Raw genomic sequence first — 18,923 nt, forward strand, 5'->3', positions numbered from 1 at the left:
CGTTTTTTGACTCCACATATACCTCAACGCACCACTCACCATTTTTCCCTCATCAATTTTATGATTAACCTCATCCTTCATAAATCCATCCGCCGACACGTCAACTCCCAAGTATCTGAAAACATTCACTTCTTCCATACTCCTCCTCCCCAATTTGATATCCAATTTTTCTTTATCTAAATCATTTGATACCCTCATCACCTTACTCTTTTCTATGTTCACTTTCAACTTTCTACCTTTACACACATTCTCAAACTCATCCACTAACCTTTGCAATTTTTCTTTAGAATCTCCCATAAGCACAGTATCATCAGCAAAAAGTAACTGTGTCAATTCCCATTTTGAATTTGATTCCCCATAATTTAATCCCACCCCTCTCCCGAACACCCTAGCATTTACTTCTTTTACAACCCCATCTATAAATATATTAAACAACCATGGTGACATTACACATCCCTGTCTAAGACACACAAGTTACAATAATATTCAATAAACATTGAAATTAACCCTTTCAGGGTCCAGAGGCCAAATTTCGAAGTGTGCACCAGTGTCCAAGAATTTTCAAAAAATAGTTTTGATATTCTTTCTTATGAAATAGTAGAGAATCTTTTTCTGAAGGTAATAAAACAAAAAGTACAAAATTTGATGAAAAACTGACGAGATTGTGCTCTTGCAAATTTTGATGTGTCAGCGATATTTATGCATTGGCGATTTTGCCGACTTCGATTCCAATTTTAGGCCAATTACCTTATTCCAGTAGACCAAATTCTTAGCTATTTCACTAGTATTACGTCTATTCTATCGATTGAGCACAAGAAATTGCCAATTCAACCGTTTCAACTACAAAATAAATAAAGTGATCGGAAATTGGTAATTTAGTCAATTTAGTGCAAAGTTCAAAACATTCCAATTTCAAAATAGGGTCCAGAATAAACAATGCAAGCATTCCTGGTACTAAACTAACATTTCCTCTGTTCATTAGTTACATTTTCAGGCTTTACAAATGAATTTCATTTTGATTTTTAATTCACATAATGATTTTTTATTCAAACCAAAAAATAGAAGATTAACTCTCATGCAATATTGTAATAATTGTATAAATAATATCAGCACATTTGTGAATGTATATTAGACCCACCAGCTGGTGTGTATTAAACATGTGAGGTCATTTGTTTACTCTTGAACAGTGGCAAAAATTTAACATTTCTGCTACTTTGAACTCAGTTTCAAGTCATTTTCACTACTAAAACCAATCAAAATCATCTCTATTTCTGTAATATATTTTCCATTCTATCAAATGAGACCAAGAAATCGCAAATACAACTATAAAAAACATACGAAAAAATACTGCAAAGTTGCTGTTTTAATCGAAAATTACGGTCTCAGTTTTTTTCTCTCATTATGCAGTGTGCTGCAGGATTTGTTTTATGTAGTGTACACATACCACACAGATGTATTCTCTCATATCTAAGCCCAAATTTACTCCTCACAGCTTATTAGAGTGAGCTGAGCTCATGGCATAGATCTATGGTTTGGACCCTCAACGTCAAGCTGTAGATCTACGGCATGGACCCCGAAAGGGTTAAAGGAATTAGAAGTGCTATTTACACAGCAGATTTTGCCCATTATTTCAAAATTTTGTTGCACATCAATGGGTTAAATAAATAACCCACATATAGGAGAATTAAACTTACGAAGATGTTTTCATCCCACTTAGACCATTATTAATTAAGTCACTATTAACTGGTATCACTAATTAATGGTCCAAGTCAGACCAAAATGTCATCATTAATTTCAGTCTCCTATGAGTGGATTATCTGTGTATTGTTCCAGTCACAGTATTGTGTCTTTTTATTATATACTGATGGTTTACAAAGTATCAGTACATTAATGGTATACAATATCGACAAGCTGAATTAAACAGAGATGCAACACCCAACTATACCTTCTTTTTGAAAATGTTTCACCAACCAGTTTTTGTTTTTAATAATTCAATACTGAGATTATCATACTGACTATTATTAAGATGAAGAGATTAAATGTTTCAAGCATGAATATGAAAGCTAAGAAAAATAAAGATGAGAGCATCAGGAATTCAAGAACTGTGTCATACGTATAGCACACCCAAAAGCTGGTTGGGAATTTGATGCCTCCATCATAATGGTAACATGTTGGATGATACCAGCATGATGATAACTTGATGTTACTGGTATGATGATAACCTGATGCTACCAGAATGATGGCATGCTGATGATACCAGCATGATGGTAACTTATGTTACTGACATGATGGCAACCTGATGTAACCAGAATGATGATACCAGCATGATGGCAACTTATTGTTACCAGTATAATGGCAATCTCAGCCAAGTATGTCTGAAATCAGAGTCAGAAACAGTTTAAAAATAAAGGATGAGGGAGTATCCCATTATCACCTATCACACTTGGTTTTCCTGGCAGGTGAATAGTAGCAGAAAAAACAGCTGTAAGGAAACTTGACTAGTATATGTTCTGTCTCATTCTATTAGACAGTAAAACAATGGATAAACACTAATTTATTTTTACTATCAAGGCACAGGGTTACTCTCTCTTAAAAAAAAAAAATGGCAATGAATTAGGACTGTCAGCTTACTGGTGCCATGGCTGCCCCTCTGAATCATCTGATGTTTGGATCCCTCCACCTTACATCTTTCTCATTTACATACACTTCCTCACTTTCTATTATGAATCACCAGCATGTTCAACAATCTAAGAACACATCACTACACTGTACAAGACACGGTAATGTGTAACTGCAATGTACTGATTAATACTATAGACTTGTCATGGATTCTGGGTTTTATTATTATTATTAATACATCGGCTGTTTCCCACCAAGGCAGGGTGGCCAGAAAAAGAAAAACCTTCATCATTCACTTCATCACTGTCTTGACTGAGGTGTGCTTACACTACAATTATAAAACTGCAACATTAACACCCCTCCTTCAGAGTGCAGGCACTGTACTTCCAACCTCCAGGACTCAAGTCCAGCCTGCCAGTTTCCTTGAATCCCTTCAAAAATGTTACCTTGCTCACACTCCAACAGTGCGTCAAGTCCTAAAAACCATTTGTCTCCATCCGCTCCTATCTAACACGCTGTTCTAGGGGCTTGGTGGAAGGCCAAGCCACTAGAACACAAAAACCTCCTTTACCCTTTCCCTCCAACCTTTCCTAGGCTGACCCCTACTCCACCTTCCCTCCACTACAGATCTGGGTTTTAGTGTGCACTAAAAATTATTATCAAACTGTTTGACACAGGCTCTATATAATATAAGCATCACATATATGACTGTAGAACTTTTAGTAAAATATCAGTAAGGTAAGGAGAGAAGATGCAAGAAATGTTCTACTTCAATTGGTCCAGCAAAAAAGGGAATGCAGGCTGACATGTGACCACCCCTTCAAATGGCAGGCAGATTGATCAAATTTACAGTGCATTAATGAAAATTTTGAATGTTATTGTTTTTTAAATTTATGTATCTTAGTCATGACCAGCAGACATTTCACAGAAAAACTGGGTGTACACTCATCTTTTATTTCTAAACGTAAGGGTAGTGGGGAAGATACAAAAAAAAAAAAAGTCCCTTATTTATTCAGGGAGAGGGTAAAAGAGGTTTTGTGTGCAAGGGACCTGGACATACAGCAGACATGTGTGATTGTGTTAGATATGAGTGAATGGAGACGAATGGTATTTGGGACCTGATAAGCTGTTGGAGTGTGAGCAGGGTAATATTTTGTGAAGGGATTCAAGAAAACTGGTTAGCCAGACTTGAATCCTGGAGGCAGGAAGAACAATGCCTGCAGTGTAAAGGAGGGATTTGGGATATTGTCTATTTGGAGTGACATCTAAACTGTCATGTCTGGGCACCTCTGCAAAGACAGTGATATTGCGTGAATGGTGGTGAAAGTGTTGAATGGTGGTGAAAGTGTTTCTTTCTGTTTTTGGGTCACCCTGCCTTGGTGAGATATAGTCGTTGTGCTAAAAAAAATATTTTTTACAAGTTTAAATCAACAAACTTCTACAGAGGTATTTACCTAATCCTCCTTCACGGTTAAGGTGAGTCTGGAGATCAATGCCAGCCAAAGATCCTTGCAGTGCCATTTGACTAAGGCTATTCATAAACTTTACTCCAATATCTTCAACTTTCACCTGAAATTTCTAGAAAAAAAAAATACATAATTGCTTCAGGTCCAAATCAATAATTAAAATATATTGTAACTAAAAAAAATGGAGTTTTCTACTGTTTTATATTCTTCAAGCATCAGGATTAGTTTGCCCAAAATGCATACCAGTGGTTTTCTTTTGTGCCTAACAAAGTTTTATTATAGTGGAACCTTGACTTACGAGTGTCCCAATGTACGAGTTTTTTGAGATACAAACCATCGATCAGTCTATTTTTTGCTCTGAGTTTTTAGCCGACATTTGGGTGGATAGGGGAGCAATGTGGCAGATGTTGCAAGTATATGGAATAGGTGGTAAGTTACTAAATACTGTAAAGAGCTTTTATGATGATAGTGAGGCTCAGGTTAGGGTGTGTAGAAGAGAGGGAGACTACTTCCCGGTAAAAGTAGGTCTTTGACAGGGATGTGTAATGTCACCATGGTTGTTTAATATATTTATAGATGGGGTTGTAAGAGAAGTAAATGCTAGGGTGTTTGTAAGAGGGGTGGGATTAAATTATGGGGAATTAAATACAAAATGGGAAGTGACACAGTTACTTTTTGCTGATGATACTGTGCTTATGGGAGATTCTAAAGAAAAACTGCAAAGGTTAGTGGATGAATTTGGGAATGTGTGTAAAGGTAGAAAGTTGAAAGTGAACATAGAAAAGAGAAGGTGATGAGGGTATCAAATGATTTAGATAAAGAAAAATTGGATACCAAATTGGGGAGGAGGAGTATGGAAGAAGTGAATGTTTTCAGATATTTGGGAGTTGAAGTGTCAGCGGATGGATTTATGAAGGATGAGGTTAATCATAGAATTGATGAAGGAAATAAGGTGAGTGGTGCATTGAGGTACATGTGGAGGCAAAAAATGTTATCTATGGAGGCAAAGAAGGGAATGTATGAAAGTATAGTAGTAGTACCAACACTCTTATATGGGTGTGAAGCTTGGGTTGTAAATGCTGCAGCAAGGAGGCAGTTGGAGGCAGTGGAGATGTCCTGTTTAAGGGCAATGTGTGGTGTAAATATTATGCAGAAAATTCGGAGTGTGGAAATTAGGAGAAGGTGTGGAGTTAATGAAAGTATTAGTAAGAGGGCTGAAGAGGGTTTGTTGAGCTGGTTTGGTCATTTAGAGAGAATGGATCAAAGTAGAATGACATGGAGAGCGTATAAATCTGTAGGGGAAGGAAGGCGAGGTAGGGGTCGTCCTCGGAAAGGTTGGAGGGAGGGGGTAAAGGAGGTGCTGTGGGCGAGGGGTTTGGACTTCCAGCAAGCGTGCATGAGCGTGTTAGATAGGAGTGAATTTAGACAAATGGTATCTGGGACCTGACGATCTGTTGGGGTGTGAGCAGGGTAATATTTAGTGAAGGGATTCAGGGAAACCGGTTATTTTATATAACCGGACTTGAGTCCTGGAAATGGGAAGTACAATGCCTGCACTCTAAAGGAGGGGTTTGAGATATTGGCAGTTTGGAGAGATATATTGTGTATTTTTATACATATATACTTCTATATATATTCTATATATACTTCACATATACTTCTAAGCAGGGGGGGATATAGTGTTTGAGTGGTTGGTACTTTTGTTTAATAAATGTATGAAAGAGGGGAAGGTACCTAGGGATTGGCAGAGAGCATGTATAGTCCCTTTATATAAAGGGAAAGGGGACAAAAGAGACTGTAAAAATTATAGAGGAATAAGCTTACTGAGTATACCAGGAAAAGTGTACGGTAGGGTTATAATTGAAAGAATTAGAGGTAAGACAGAATGTAGGATTGCGGATGAGCAAGGAGGTTTTAGAGTGGGTAGGGGATGTGTAGATCAGGTGTTTACATTGAAGCATATATGTGAACAGTATTTAGATAAAGATAGGGAAGTTTTTATTGCATTTATGGATTTAGAAAAGGCATATGATAGAGTGGATAGAGGAGCAATGTGGCAGATGTTGCAAGTATATGGAATAGGTGGTAAGTTATTAAATGCTGTAAAGAGTTTTTATGAGGATAGTGAGGCTCAGGTTAGGGTGTGTAGAAGAGAGGGAGACTACTTCCCAGTAAAAGTAGGTCTTAGACAGGGATGTGTAATGTCACCATGGTTGTTTAATATATTTATAGATGGGGTTGTAAAGGAAGTAAATGCTAGGGTGTTTGGGAGAGGGGTGGGATTAAATTATGGGGAATCAAATTCAAAATGGGAATTGACACAGTTACTTTTTGCTGATGATACTGTGCTTATGGGAGATTCTAAATTAAAATTGCAAAGGTTAGTGGATGAGTTTGGGAATGTGTGTAAAGGTAGAAAGTTGAAAGTGAACATAGAAAAGAGTAAGGTGATGAAGGTGTCAAATGATTTAGATAAAGAAAAAATTGGATATCAAATTGGGGAGGAGGAGTATGGAAGAAGTGAATGTTTTCAGATACTTGGGAGTTGACGTGTCGGCGGATGGATTTATGAAGGATGAGGTTAATCATAGAATTGATTGAGGGAAAAAAGGTGAGTGGTGCGTTGAGGTATATGTGGAGTCAAAAAACGTTATCTATGGAGGCAAAGAAGGGAATGTATGAAAGTATAGTAGTACCAACACTCTTATATGGGTGTGAAGCTTGGGTGGTAAATGCAGCAGCGAGGAGACGGTTGGAGGCAGTGGAGATGTCCTGTTTAAGGGCAATGTGTGGTGTAAATATTATGCAGAAAATTCGGAGTGTGGAAATTAGGAGAAGGTGTGGAGTTAATAAAAGTATTAGTCAGAGGGCAGAAGAGGGGTTGTTGAGGTGGTTTGGTCATTTAGAGAGAATGGATCAAAGTAGAATGACATGGAAAGCATATAAATCTATAGGGGAAGGAAGGCGCGGTAGGGGTCGTCCTCGAAAGGGTTGGAGAGAGGGGGTAAAGGAGGTTTTGTGGGTAAGGGGCTTGGACTTCCAGCAAGCGTGCGTGAGCGTGTTAGATAGGAGTGAATGGAGACGAATGGTACTTGGGACCTGACGATCTGTTGGAGTGTGAGCAGGGTAATATTTAGTGAAGGGATTCAGGGAAACCGGTTATTTTCATATAGTCGGACTTGAGTCCTGGAAATGGGAAGTACAATGCCTGCACTTTAAAGGAGGGGTTTGGGATATTGGCAGTTTGGAGGGATATGTTGTGTATCTTTATATGTGTATGCTTCTAGACTGTTGTATTCTGAGCACCTCTGCAAAAACAGTGATAATGTGCGAGTGTGGTGAAAGTGTTGAATGATGATGAAAGTATTTTCTTTTTGGGGATTTTCTTTCTTTTTTGGGTCACCCTGCCTCGGTGGGAGACGGCCGACTTTTTTAAAAAAAAAAAAAAAAAAAAAAAAATACTTCTAAACTGTTGTATTCTGGGCACCTCTGCAAAAACAGTGATTATGTGTGAGTGAGGTGAAAGTGTTGAATGATGATGAAAGTATTTTCTTTTTGGGGATTTTCTTTCTCTCTGGGTCACCCTGCCTTGGTGGGAGATGGCCGACTTGTTGAAAAAAAAAAAATTGAGTTACAAGCCAGCTTCCCCCCACTTTTCCCTCAACCCAAAACCTAGACACCTCTCTTGTTTATCTATGATTCCATGCTTAAATTCCATGGAAATCATCCTCTTTTTCTTCTCGGCACTGTCCTTTACACTTACTTTCTTAGGACCCATGCTTTGATGAGCGAAATATGGCCAAATGACTGTCAAAGGTATAAGCAAAGCAGGAGAGAACTGCTCCCACAGCTAGGTAAGCAGTGCACTGAGTTGGCTTCGTTCTGAAGCTCTCGTAATAATGTATTATTATTAATTTAGGGAAATGAAGCTCTATCATTATTGTAATAATAATAATAATTATTATGTATTATAATTATTATTATTATTGATAATAATTTTGGGAACTGAAGCTCTATTCTTATTATAATTATTTTTAGTTTTTATTATTTTTATTATTATTATTATTATTATTATTATTATTATTATTATTTTTATTATCATTATTAATTTAGGTAACTTGAGCACATATCCAATTCCCTAAATTAATAATAATAGTAATAATAATAATAATGATAATTATTAATTATGATAGAGCTTCAGTTCCCTAAATTATCAATAATAATAATAATAATAATAATAATAATAATAATAATAATAATAATAATAATAACAACAATAATAATAATAATAATAATAATAAATAACAAAAAGGCACAATACCGTGACTGGAACGATACACAAATAACCCGCACATAAAAGACAGAAGCTTACGACGACGTTTCGGTCCGACTTGGACCATTGACAAAGTCACACTGACTTTGTCAATGGTCCAAGTCGGACCGAAATGTCGTCGTAAGCTTCTGTCTTTTATGTGCGGGTTATTTGTGTAATAATAATAATGTTTGTAGATGAATGGTTCAGAGAACCGACATGTTGATAAATTAGACACATGTGCAACTCTTGGGTATCTTTATTGAGGAAACCTTTCGCCACACAGTGGCTTCATCAGTCCATACCATTCATCTACAAACCTGTCAGACACTGCAACTTCTTGGGATCTTAATACTTAGGAATTCTTCACTTGCCTAATTCTAGGGCACGACCTACTTCCACATTGAACAAATGTGACACCACCTATGACTGCTGCACCTCTCCTGCCATACGGTTTATAAGCTGCTTCTCCGCTCATATGCCGTATTCTATTCAAGATTGATGGACTGAACACATCAACTCAAGGTTGAGGGACTGATTACCTCATTCTCCTCCTGTTCTTCAAGTTTCTCCTACATATGGACTGATGAAGCCACTGTGTGGCGAAACGTTTCCTCAATAAAGATACCCAAGAGTTGCACATGTGTCTAATTTATCAATAATAATAATAATATTGGCAGTTTGGAGGGATATGTTGTGTATCTTTATACCTATATACTTCTAAACTGTTGTATTCTGAGCACCTCTACAAAAACAGTGATTATGTGTGAGTGAGGTGAAAGTGTTGAATGATAATGAAAGCGTTTTCTTTTTGGGGATTATCTTTCTTTTTGGGTCACCCTGCCTCGGTGGAAGACGGCCGACTTGTTAAAAGAAAAATAATAATAACAATTATTACAATAATGATAGAGCTTCAGTTCCCTAAATTATTATCAATAATAATAATAATATTACAATAACAATAGAGCTTCAGTTCCCTAAATTAATTACAATAATAATAATATCAAATTGGGGAAGAGGAGTATGGAAGAAGTAAATGTTTTCAGATACTTGGAAGTTGACGTGTCGGCGGATGGATTTATGAAGGATGAGGTTAATCATAGAATTGATGAAGGAAAAAAGGTGAGTGGTGCGTTGAGGTATATGTGGAGTCAAAAAACGTTATCTATGGAGGCAAAGAAGGGAATGTATGAAAGTATAGTAGTACCAACACTCTTATATGGGTGTGAAGCTTGGGTTGTGAATGCAGCAGCGAGGAGGCGGTTGGAGGCAGTAGAGATGTCCTGTCTAAGGGCAATGTGTGGTGTAAATATTATGCAGAAAATTTGGAGTGTGGAAATTAGGAGAAGGTGTGGAGTTAATAAAAGTATTAGTCAGAGGGCTGAAGAGGGGTTGTTGAGGTGGTTTGGTCATTTAGAGAGAATGGATCAAAGTAGAATGACATGGAGAGCATTTAAATCTGTAGGAGAAGGAAGGCGGGGTAGGGGTCGTCCTCAAAAAGGTTGGAAGGAAGGGGTAAGGGAGGTTTTGTGGGCGAGGGGCTTGGACTTCCAGCAGGCGTGCATGAGCATGTTCGATAGGAGTGAATGGAGACGAATGTTATTTGGGACTTGACGATCTGTTGGAGTGTGAGCAGGGTAATATTTAGTGGAGGGATTCAGGGAAACCGGTTATTTTTATATAGCCGGACTTGAGTACTGGAAATGGGAAGTACAATGCCTGCACTCTAAAGGAGGGGTTTTGAGATATTAGCAGTTTGGAGGGATATGTTGTGTATCTTTATATGTACATGCTTCTAAACTGTTGTTTTCTGAGCACCTCTGCAAAAACAGTGATTATGTGTGAGTGAGGTGAAAGTGTTGAATGATGATGAAAGTATTTTCTTTTTGGATATTTTCTTTCTTTTTGGGTCACCCTGCCTCGGTGGGAGACGGCCGATTTGTTGAAAAAAAAAAAATAATGTACATAATACGTACGTAATAATAATTCAGAATGCTGGTGCTAGTCAGTGCATCTGATGGCAGTACACATGTGTACATCGCTGTTGGAGCAATTCTCTGATGCCTTGTTTACAGTCATTTGGCCAGATTTCACTTTCCTAACCATGGGTCCTAAGAAAATAAGTGTAAAGGACAGTGCTGAGAAGAAAAAGACAATGATTTCCATGGAATTAAAGCATGAAATCATAGATAAACATAAGCAAGGTGCACGAGTTGTGGATTTAACCAGACAATACCAGCAAAGTACATCTACTATATGAATGATACTAAAGCAGCAGAAGTCGATAAAGACTATAGTGCCAGCCAAGGGCATTACAACAATGTCTAAGCTGGGGACCTCTGTCCATGAAAACATGGAGAAGCTGCTGCTGACGTGGTTGAGAGTGAAGCAGCTCGCAGGAGATACCATATCAGTTATGTTCAGTGATTAAACAAAACAAATTGTATCAGTTATGTTCAGTGTGTAAGTACATATACACTTTATAAAACAGTTTATTATTTCTTTACATTCTGTACTGTATTATAATTTATTATGTGCTTATATACGATATTTTCAGTGTTTTCCTTAGAAAACTAGTGATCTACTGCAGTTAACCTCAAAAATACTTTGTTGTCTCTTACAATAAGAGCATGGGAAGATACTATATAGTCAAAGTTAGACAGGAAATGGCGGACACTTCCGCCGCTACCTCTGCCACCATATTATAGCCTATTTTATTCATTCTAGAGTATATATCATGTTTCTGTGTTAATTATATTGTTTATCATGTCAGATGAATTGTGATAGATAAATATGCCGTACAGTTGATAATAGCGTCATATTCAAGTATTTTTTTCTCGTCTCTCCAGAGTGCAGGAACGAATTAATGGCTTTTCAATTAATTTAAATGAGGAAAATTAATTTGATATACGAGTAAATTGAGTTACAAGCTAGCTCCTATAACGGATTAAACTCGTAAGTCAAGGTTCCACTAAACATGTAAACTACATTACCATTGAACAGCATAAAAAAAAAAATTATAAATGTGAATTTGAATTTGAATTCTGGATGCCTCAGTACTTCTGGAACTATGTAAAGGGTAAGTGGTTGGCATCATGCAGAACATTACTAGTACATTTCAATGACTAAAAGGGTTAAAAGGCAAGGAACAGAAATCTGAAACACCTGCCAAAAAGCTCTTCACACATAGGTCTGCACGCCACACTACTCAATCAGCTGGCATTAACTGAAGTGATAAACAAAAGTATGGAGCAAATGAGGAAAACCTCACAAAGTAATTAAAGGAATTAAATGAAAAAAGGACAACTCATATTAATAAAGATTAAGAAAAATATTGGAGAAAAAACAGAAATGTATATACGTACTGACAAGGAAATGCAATATAAACAGAGCAAATCACCAAATGGTGCTACCGTGTGAATGCAACTTAAAAATATTACATCCCTTCCTATGGGCAGCTACATAAGTTTTATATAGGAGTAGCTTAAGGGTGGCAGATCAGTTGAAAGAAGGAATTATGGACCTTTAGGAGGCTGATGGAACTTTTGGGGGCTACAGCCCCCCTTGCCACCATCCCTATTCCTTCCACCTGCCCCAAAGTGTCCCGTAGCTCAATCACTAGTGCACTCGGCTCACACACTGAGATCTGGGGATACAATCTCCCGGTATGGCTGGAAAAACATTAGGATGTCCTTTCATAACACACCTACTGTCCCTGTTCACCCATCAGTGAAATGGGTACCTGGGTGTTAGTCGACTGGTGTGGGTCACATCATGGGACAAAATTGACCTAATTTGCCTGAATTGCTCTGTATAACAAGGATTCTCTATATAGTAGTATGTCATTGACATTAACTAGGCCTGTATACCTTGTACATGTATGTGAAGAAATAAAGATATTATTATTATAGTAATACTTTCATGAGAAACATACTCGACGTGTGTAACCTGTGAAAGCAAGCAGCTGCACACCATAAAAAATACATTATAATTACCATAACATTAATAGTTTTTTAAAAAACAAACTCACCAAGGGGAGAAACAGCCAGTATCTGTGAAGCAACGTGTTCACTGATGGTTTGTTTTTTGAAGATATATGTGGAGTACTGATCACAGGTGTAGCTGCAAGTGCTTTGTGTTCCAGAAATGTAAACAACCGTTCTCGAATTGTAATTTGTGGTTGGCGCAATTGTACAGAGATATTCTGTAATAACACATAAGTGCTTTATTATTAATCAAGGAATAAAACACACTCATCTTACAATTTACAAATAGGTTCCCCTCAAAAATAAAAATTTATTTCACAATCACAGTTAAGAGCCACTGTATAAATTTTATATTTTAAAACATGCTAAAATGGGCATGAGCATTAAAGAAGATACAGTGGAACCTCAAAAATTGAACTGCTCCCAACACAACCAATTATGTAAGTGTATTTTTGTAAGTGCTTTTATAAGTGTATTTTTGAGGGTCTTAAATGGTCTAATCTAATTTACATTATTCCTGATGGGAATAAATTTGTTCGGTAGTGGCATTCGAACAGCCTTCTGGACCGAAGAAAGTTCGATATTTGAGGTTCCACTGTACTATTATTAATAGGTAGAGAAAAAACAATGTAAAGTTTGAGTTCCAAAACTAACACATTACATGATTCTTACTTCCATTGCTGCTACTGTTTCTGCATTAGCCTCAATTGAAAGTTTGAGTGAGATAGCACACTCTACCAGTGAGGGATCTTGGGTTGCTCCAGCTCGTCCACAGCCTGTATCTGCCAGTGCCTCGTTTCCTTCACCTACATGCTGGAGTACCTTGAAGTGAGCTCCACTTACACACACTTTCAGCTGTAGTTGAAGAATAAGATTATACAAATTACAATTTTTGCTTGATACATACTGATGAATGAACTACTGTTGAGAGTATACAGTATATACCAATGACAATAAATAAATAATAATTAGCCAAACATATAAAATTACAGTAGTGGCATTTAACTACTGTACTGCTCATTATACAAAAGTTGCATAGCATTTCTTGAGAAGATGCTCTGAAAATTATTTCACCACAAAGTACTGTATATTTACATGTCCACTTGTGTGCATCTGTGTGAGTGCTGTGAGAGATATTACATACATATGTGTATATCTCTGTTCCTAATTGCAGGAACAAATATACACACATTTAATTGACTTTTTTCTATACCCTTACATTTTTTTTAGTGTCAGTGGTTGTAACATTCTGTTTATTAAGACAACTTTTCAGTATAATTCTGACATTAAAAATTTTTCTCGGTTTACAACTGGAGCTTCTTGTCCTGCCTGTTGTTGGTGCTAGGAAACCATGTTTATATCTTTTTTCATACATATATATTAGGGCCCCGCTTTATGGAGTTTAGCTTTATGGCATTCCACTAATATGGACATTTCAAATTATGACCAAAACTCACAATACGGCTCCCCCCACCTGACTTTCTAATATGGTCACTGCGCCCCACCCAGTTTGTTTACATTCTCCATGAGCTCTGTGAGTACCACATCTCTCCATTATGTCTGGAAACTTTCCAAAATTTCAAGTGTTTTAAAGTTATTTCATGTCTTATATACGTATACTGTACATGTACTCTGATAATTATACTCATGTGTACCTGTACTTACACACTATGCTGGCATGCAGGTACACAATAAAATCACTAAGTGTGTCTTATTAGTCTTGAGGATGCCATATTAATAATGATAATAATAATACACAATAATAATCACTCTGAGACACTTTAAATGTTGTATATTACGCTAATATAAACATTTTCATTAATCCAATTTTTTCAAAATTATATAATAAACATGCTACATAACATAAAAACTGAAAAAAAACAAGAATATTGTCCTAATTAAACCTAATGAAACACCACTGCATCCCACTGACACAGCTAACAAGATGAACGACTTCTTCTCAACCATAGGATCTAAACCATACCCCCGGCCGGGATTGAACCCGTGGTCATAGAGTCTCAAAACTCCAGCCCGTCGCGTTAGCCACTAGACCAGCTAGCCACAATAAGATTCATCCAACTAGGTATATTTCTACACCATAGGAAGGTTAGCACAGGCACCACTGTGACCACAAATGCAAGTTTTTACAGACGAATCTCCAGCTAGCATGGCAGTGACGAACTCTAGCTCAAGTCCCTTCAATGCCGTCAACATGACCGCGGGTTCAATCCCGGCCGGGGGTATGGTTTGTTTGCAATCGTGTCATTACGATTTCTTGAGTCATAGGATCTAATCTCGCCAATAAAATCCCACGTACCAATGCCCATGCCGGGGACTACCTAGATGGGAATTTCCCAAATTCCTTCTATCTTGCACCAACTGAGCCCACGAAAGTCACCGAGATTATAAAGTCACTTAAAAATAACTCAGGGAATCTGTCTCATGTCCCACCATTATTGTACAAGCGAGCGGCCCATGTCCTTTCGCATGCTATTTCATTACTTTTTAACAAGTCAATAGAAACTAGCACGTTCCCGAAACTACTCAAGACGACACGGGTTACACCAATACATAAAGGTGGTAACCCTACAGATTTAAACAACTATAGGCCAATATCAAACTTACCATTGCTATCCAAAATCTTTGAGAGACTCGTGCACAGGAGACTATATTCATTTACAACGGCACAAAACATACTCAACCCCTGCCAATTTGGATTCAGGAAAAATAAAAGCACTAATGATGCAATCATAAAAATGCTAGATCTGCTTTACACAGCATTGGAAAGTAAGGAATATCAACTAGGAATTTTTAATGACCTAAGAAAAGCTTTTGACACAGTAGACCACGGCATCCTACTCCACAAACTTGACCATTATGGTATAAGAAGCCATGCGCTTGCATATTTCAAATCTTACCTTACTAATAGGTATCAGTATGTCACCATTAAAGACACAGCATCAACAACACGGCCACTTGATACTGGAGTTCCGCAGGGAAGTGTCCTTGGTCCCCTGCTCCTCCTCATATACATCAATGATCTTCCAAACATATCCCAACACCTGAACCCCATTCTCTTTGCTGACGACACGACTTATGTCATCTCTCACCCTAATCCTGCCACCCTCAACACCATTGTTAACGAGGAGATGATCAAAATATCAACTTGGATGACAACCAATAAACTTACGCTTAACACTGACAAAACCTACTATATTATGTTTGGTAGCAGAGCAGGAGTTGCACAAATTAACATTAAGATCGATAACACTCTAATTGCCAGACATAATGAGGGCAAATTCCTAGGCCTATACCTCGACAACAACCTGAATTTCAGCACCCATATCCAACACATAACCAAAAAAGTATCCAAAACGGTTGGGATCCTCTACAAGATACGATACTACGTGCCACAAAATGCCCTTCTCACACTATACCACTCACTTATTTATCCATACCTCACCTATGCTATTTATGCTTGGGGATCAACTGCAGCAACACACATAAAGCCAATAATAACCCAACAAAAAGCCGCAGTAAGAATAATCACTAAATCCCATCCCTGGCAACACACCCCCCACTCTTCATAGATCTAAACTTACTCCCTGTTCAGTACATCCACACTTACTCTTGTGCAATCTACATCTACAGGACCTTAAATTCCAATATTAACCTTGACCTAAAGCACTTTCTTGATAGTTGTGACAGAACCCACAGGCATAACACCAGACACAAACATCTCTATGACATTCCCCGTGTCTGACTAAACCTTTACAAAAATTCAATGTATGTCAAAGGCCCTAAAATCTGGAACACCCTACCTGAAAACTCTAGAACTGCAGACACATTCATCACCTTCAAAACTACCATTAGAAAACGTCTTATCTCCCTGATACACCCCGTCAACTAATTACACGAATACCACCTGGTGGTTCACACTTACACTCACTCACCCATTTGACCATAAACAGAAATATCAATCTCAATCTTAAAATAATGAATCCTAACTAGTCATAAGTTGGCCTGTGATACTCCAATACTGAAACTATGTATTGTGCCAAAACAAAAGCATTCACATTGCTAAACTCACAAACTAGTATTTAGTCACTTAGCCATAATACCAACTTACCTCATAATTTGTAATATTTTAAATTTAAGAATTAATCTAAGTCTGCCCGAAATGCCTAGCCATGCTAGGTGTTCTAGTGGTACACTCTGTAATTATTATTTTACTACATGTAAACCACACAATAACCAAATTCTGTAAACTCAGCATTATAATCCTAATAGAGAATAAACTTTGAATTTGATAAATACACCTCACAGTAGAATAAATTAACATAAATATGAGATGTTAGGTATAGATGAACGTGTATCAACCAAAACCGGAGGTGTTCATCTGTTTGTTTACATCCTCTGCATCTCTCTCCCTCTCTTGTTTATTCCTTTGTATATTATATTTACTCACCTCTCACTCTACATTAAGACTACAAATATTTTAAGGTAAGTAATGAGTGTACTGCATGTACATTTTATCACTCTAGGGTGCTTTAAATGTCATAGTATATTACGTGTCGGTGACCTGGCCTGGCTGGCTACCATACCTCCTACACCTGACTTTCTACAAAATAAATACCACTCACTTCTCACCCTACGTTAAGACTACAAATATTTTAAGGTAAGTAATGAGTGTACTGTGCGTGTATTTTACTTATTGTTTTTAATACCTAGTTCTATTCATAACTTTATATATGTTATTGTAAACTTGTTATCTAGCATTCATATGCATTTATAAGTGGAAAAAAGGGCGTTCCATTTTACGGCACTTTCCGCTTTACAGCAGTAGCCTGGAACCTAACCTGCTGTGTAAGTGGGGCCCTACTATACTGTTATGAATTACATTTGCATATTCTTCCTATAAACAAACATGGGCATTTTTCCATTTTTTTTTTTAACTTGTATTATTCCTGTGGCATGGCTTCAAATATTTTTCTGTCTAACTAATATGTTATTTTAAGTACAGTGGAACCCCAGATTTCATCTGCACTAGAAATCATACGATTTGAATTTCGACCATTTTTTTCGGTGAAATTTTGCTCCAGATTTCGTACCTCGTCATGGAAATCATCCATATCAGATGTGTCCGCCTGCCCAGGACGCCGCCACTCATGTGTACATGTCTCAGTCTGGCTCTGTCACTGATTGAGTAAGCATTCATCCAAAACTTTTCACAATAGTCCATTGTTTTTTGTGCTTGTTTATCAAGTGCGACTGCAAAATAAGCCACCACTGGCCCAGAGAAAGTTCCTAGTGTCAGCCCTTTGGTAAAGGTGAGAAACATGATAGAATTCAAGAAAGAGACTGTAGAGATGCCAGAAACAGAGCTCTCTGGACAGAATTTTAGTGCGACAGGGGTCCAGTGCCAGTAAAAGACAAAGAAGGGAAGTAACCCTGGATAGGGCTTTGATACCATAAGTCCTTATAGAGGGGGATATCCCTTCCAAACAAAAACCTCTGCTCCTCCTCCCTCTCCCCTCCTCGCCATCCATACCCCAATAAGAGTCTTCAATAAGGTAAGTGTGATGTTATATGTTCATTTATCTATTTCATTAGTCATTTATATGTCTTTCTCATAGTTTTCTGTATGTAAAACTATAGTTATTCTTTAAAAAATGTATTTTTTGTTAATATTTTTGGGTGTCTGGAACGGATTAATTGCATTTACATAATTTCTTATGGGAAATATTGCTTCGGTTTTCATCCGTTTCGGATTTAGACCGACCTTCTGGAACGGATTAAGGGTGAAATCAAGGGTTCCACAGCACTGACTTCAAACTAATATTTTCATTTTTTATTATCAACACATCAGCTGTTTCCCACCAAGACAGGAAGACCCAGAAAAGAAGAAACACTTTCATCATCATCTACTCCATAACTATAGTGTATGCATGCCTCTGCATACCAACACTACAGTTATAAAACTGCAACTTATCAACACCCCTCCTTCAGAGTGCAGGACTTAAGTCTGGCCTGCCAGTTTCCCTGAATCCCTTCATAAATGTTACCTTGCTTACACTTCAATAGCATATCAAGTCCTAAAAACCTCTCGTCTTCACTTGTTCCTATCTAACAGGCTCACGCATGCTTGCTGAGAGTCCAACATATTCAAATTTTGGCATAATATACATATACTGCAAACAGCATTTACAGCAATATTAAATCCGCTCACTAACTGTTTTTAACACTCGATAAACTATAAACCCAAAAATACTAATCTTAATCTTAAAATAATAAATCCTAACTAGTCATAAGTTTACAATATAGACACCTTGTATTGTGCCAAAACAAAAGCATTCACATTGCTAAACTCACAAATTATGATGTAGTCACTTAGCCTTAATACCATAATCTGCAAGGATTTAATGTTAAGAATTAATCTAAGTCTGCTCGAAATACCTAGCCATGCTAGGTGTCCTAGTGGCCCCCTCTGTAATTAGTATTTTATAACATGTAAACCACACAATACCCAAAACCTGTAAA

At 37.3% G+C, this 18,923-nt stretch overlaps 1 protein-coding gene across 2 annotated transcripts in view; it reads right to left on the reverse strand.

The window, feature by feature from the left end:
- Positions 1–18,923, reverse strand: part of hob (bridge-like lipid transfer protein family member hobbit) — a 238,733-nt gene that overhangs the window by 184,222 nt on the left and 35,588 nt on the right. For both annotated transcript variants that reach the window (XM_053770361.2, XM_070094472.1), the window contains exons 6-8: positions 13,056–13,238; positions 12,428–12,601; positions 4,074–4,197 (exon numbers count right to left, since the gene is read on the reverse strand). In XM_053770361.2, coding sequence (XP_053626336.2) covers positions 4,074–4,197; positions 12,428–12,601; positions 13,056–13,238 — 481 coding nt within the window. The remainder of the gene's footprint in view (positions 1–4,073; positions 4,198–12,427; positions 12,602–13,055; positions 13,239–18,923) is intronic.

The sequence above is a fragment of the Cherax quadricarinatus genome, chromosome 4, assembly GCF_038502225.1.
Source record: "Cherax quadricarinatus isolate ZL_2023a chromosome 4, ASM3850222v1, whole genome shotgun sequence".
Classification (NCBI taxonomy): domain Eukaryota; kingdom Metazoa; phylum Arthropoda; class Malacostraca; order Decapoda; family Parastacidae; genus Cherax; species Cherax quadricarinatus.